Source organism: Apaloderma vittatum, unplaced genomic scaffold (genome assembly GCF_000703405.1).
Source record: "Apaloderma vittatum isolate BGI_N311 unplaced genomic scaffold, ASM70340v1 scaffold3602, whole genome shotgun sequence".
NCBI lineage: Eukaryota > Metazoa > Chordata > Aves > Trogoniformes > Trogonidae > Apaloderma > Apaloderma vittatum.
Window position 1 is genome coordinate 1 of NW_009701711.1, and position 3,048 is coordinate 3,048.

A 3,048-nucleotide genomic window follows, 5' to 3' on the forward strand; every position below is an offset into this window, starting at 1 on the left:
CCAGCCTACAGTCAGGCAAACGATCAACAAATGGAGACATTTTGGGACTGTGACTGCTCTACTGAGAAGTGGGTGCCCAGTCAAAGTGACCCCAAGAGCACAATGAAGGCTCATCAGTGAGATGAAGAAATAACCCTGAGTGCCAGCCAAAGAGTCGAAGGCATCATTGGAACCAGCTAACATCTGTGTTCATGAGCCTACAGGACGTCAAACATTGATCAAGCAGGGTGTCTATGGCAGGACATCCACGAGGACCGCTGCTTACTACAAAGAACATTGCTGCACACCTGAATTTGCGAAAGAGCACATTGACACTCCACAGTGGTATTGGCAAATGTTTTGTGGACGGATGAAACCAAACTATTTGGAAAGAACACGCAGCGCTACATCTGGCAGAAAAGTGCACTGCATATCATCAGGAAAACATGATCCCAACCGTAAAGTGTGGTGGAGGAAACATCATGATTTGGGCCTGCTTTGCTGCATTGAGGGGAAGAGGAATTCCCAAGTGTATCAAAAAATTCTTGAGGATAATGTGAGAATGTCTGAACGTCAGCTGAAACTCTGTAGACATTGGATGATGCAACAGGACAATGACCCAAAACACCGGAGCTCGTCCACCACAGAATGGCTTCAGAAAAACAAAATACGCCTTTTGGAGTGGCCAAATCAGAGCCCAGACCTCAACCCAGTAGAGATGGTCTGGAATGACTGGAAGAGAGCCGTACACATGAGAGGTCCAGAGAATATGACAGAGCTAAAGCCGTTCTGCCAGGGAGAATGGGCTAAAATCCCCCGAACCACGTGCAGCTCTGATCCACAGCTACAGGAAGCGCCTGGATGAGATTATTGCTGCCAAGGAGAGGTCAACCACTTATTCATTCCAAGGGGTCACTTACTTTTTCCACTAACATTTTGAATGTTGAATGAGTGTGTTCAGTAAAGACATGGAGGATCAGAATTGGTTCTGTGTTACTATTTTAGGCACACTATATTTGTCAATACTCTTGACTTTGATGATGGTTAGATCACATTTTATGACAGATTAGTGCAGAACACCATGAAATTCCAAGACTCACATACTTTTTCTTGCAACTACATTAAATTATTTAATTGGGAAAGTAGTTCTAAAAATTCTTGATTTATCAGTCTCTTAGTTCACTTAAGCTTTCTTCTTCTTGCTGGACTCTAGTAATTGAGGGGAATTAGAGCATCCTGACAAAGATACTGAATAGTCATAGTTTGTTACTGGAGATGAGTTTGCCTTGGTATTTCAAAATGACTGCCCTGTGTTCTCATCCTTCTGTTTTCTTCTTCTGAGACCAAGGTATGAGAAGAAGTTACAGCAGTTTTTAGAACAGCATTAACTCTGCTTTTCAGAATACTTCCAAGGTGCAAAGATGCATGGACATGGGTCTGATAGTGCTGCTCCATCAGCGTTCCTGAGAAGGGCAATTTGAATGACAAATAACATTTGTTGTATTTCTTCAGGCTCATTCTTTACCTTAGTCTTCAAGAAAGTAAATGCTACTGAAATGCTTCTGGACTGTTTAAAAATTAATAAACGAAACTAACTGTTTTCTTCAGCAGAACTACAGCATAGACATCTTTACAGATAAAGCAGGAAGTTTATCCAAGTTTTGCGTTTTCCATTTTGGATGTATTTCGTTTTATCCCTCTGGAGTGTTGTTCATCTCATGTGACAACTGCTTGCTTAGATTTTTTTGCAGTCTATGTGAGAAGTTGTTTTCAAGGAGCAGTGCAGTATATTTGAAGGAATTCGGCTTGTCTAAATGGCATGTGTTTGTGAAAACGCAGTAGTTCTTTGCAAAGTAACCAGGCTGTAGATCTTCTCTTGGTATAAGTAGAGCAATTTAATAATTGCCAAAGGACTGAATAGTTGGCTTCTTTGTAGTAGTTTCTTCTAATTAAAAATACCATTACCTAAAATTTGTTTAAGTCTTCCTCCAAACTAGCTGTTACTTACTATGGAAAGAACATGTCATTGTGCTTCTAACAGCAGCCAGAGCTTGACATCCGTAGACAAAATTTGGTATTTGATTCATTCAAGAGTGTGGTAGCAATAGCAGTATGACATTTAATTTTCTGTTGAGGTTTCTTGCCAAACTTCTTTTTCAGTTGAGAAATAAAAGCATTTTTCTTTTGAAAAGAAAGTATACATAGATGAACCTGTGGGGAATACTCAGTGATCCTTATTTTGCTTTCTTCTAGAAGCTGATGGACAGGTTTGACTTTGGGGAAGAATCTGAACAAAATGAAGAGCCTAAAAAGGAAACTCCCACTTCCCAACTGTAAGATCAAGCTATGTTTCCCATCAAAAATGCTAAAATTTGCATGACACTATTTGAACATTAGATTAAATAGTATGGGAAATGTTGTTTCTCTCGTGGCATAAGTATACTGAAACCATAGGAAGAGAAAAGACAGTTTGCTAAATTAATGAAACAAATAGATTTTAAAAATATTTAACATAAGTATTTGCCAGAAGTTTTGTTGACTTCATCTTGAAGTTAGCTTGTTCTTTGCTTTGTTATATTCATAGTGTTAATGTGAAAATGATGATAACAGAAGGTGGAACTAGCTAGATTGTGTTAATTATTATTTTACAGTTGTAGTTAAATTTGAAGCGCAGTTGTGAAGACCTGTTTACCAACTGTTTAAAACAAGAGAAAAACTGTGGTATTTTTTCTTATTTAAATTATTTCATTTTAGGCCCTTAGTACCAGAATCTGTGAACAACTCACTTTTTCACCAACTAGCTGAACAGTTACAGCAACAAAATTTAGAACATCTCAGACAACAGCTTCTGGAGCAACAGCAGCCTCAAAAGGTAAGAACTCCATCTTGTGGCTGTCATTAATAATAACGATGTTCTCCACTAATGAAAAATTCAATCTCCACAACAAATAAATGGTTGTTACTGAGGTGTCTCTATAATGAAAGTCTTTGCCAGTGGCTGATCATCTAACAGAAAGTTGAAGTGCACTAAGTGGAAGAAAGTACTTAAACCATAACCCCCCCCCCCAA

At 38.7% G+C, this 3,048-nt stretch overlaps 1 protein-coding gene across 1 annotated transcript in view; it reads left to right on the top strand.

Moving 5' to 3' along the window:
* Positions 1-2,232: 2,232 nt before the first annotated feature.
* The window catches only part of LOC104281279 (protein SCAF8-like), a gene marked incomplete at both ends in the record, with an annotated part of 10,105 nt that continues 9,289 nt past the window's right edge, over positions 2,233-3,048 (top strand). The window contains 2 exons of the mRNA XM_009879225.1: positions 2,233-2,312; positions 2,734-2,851. Of these exons, the coding sequence (XP_009877527.1) occupies positions 2,233-2,312; positions 2,734-2,851 (198 nt within the window). The remainder of the gene's footprint in view (positions 2,313-2,733; positions 2,852-3,048) is intronic.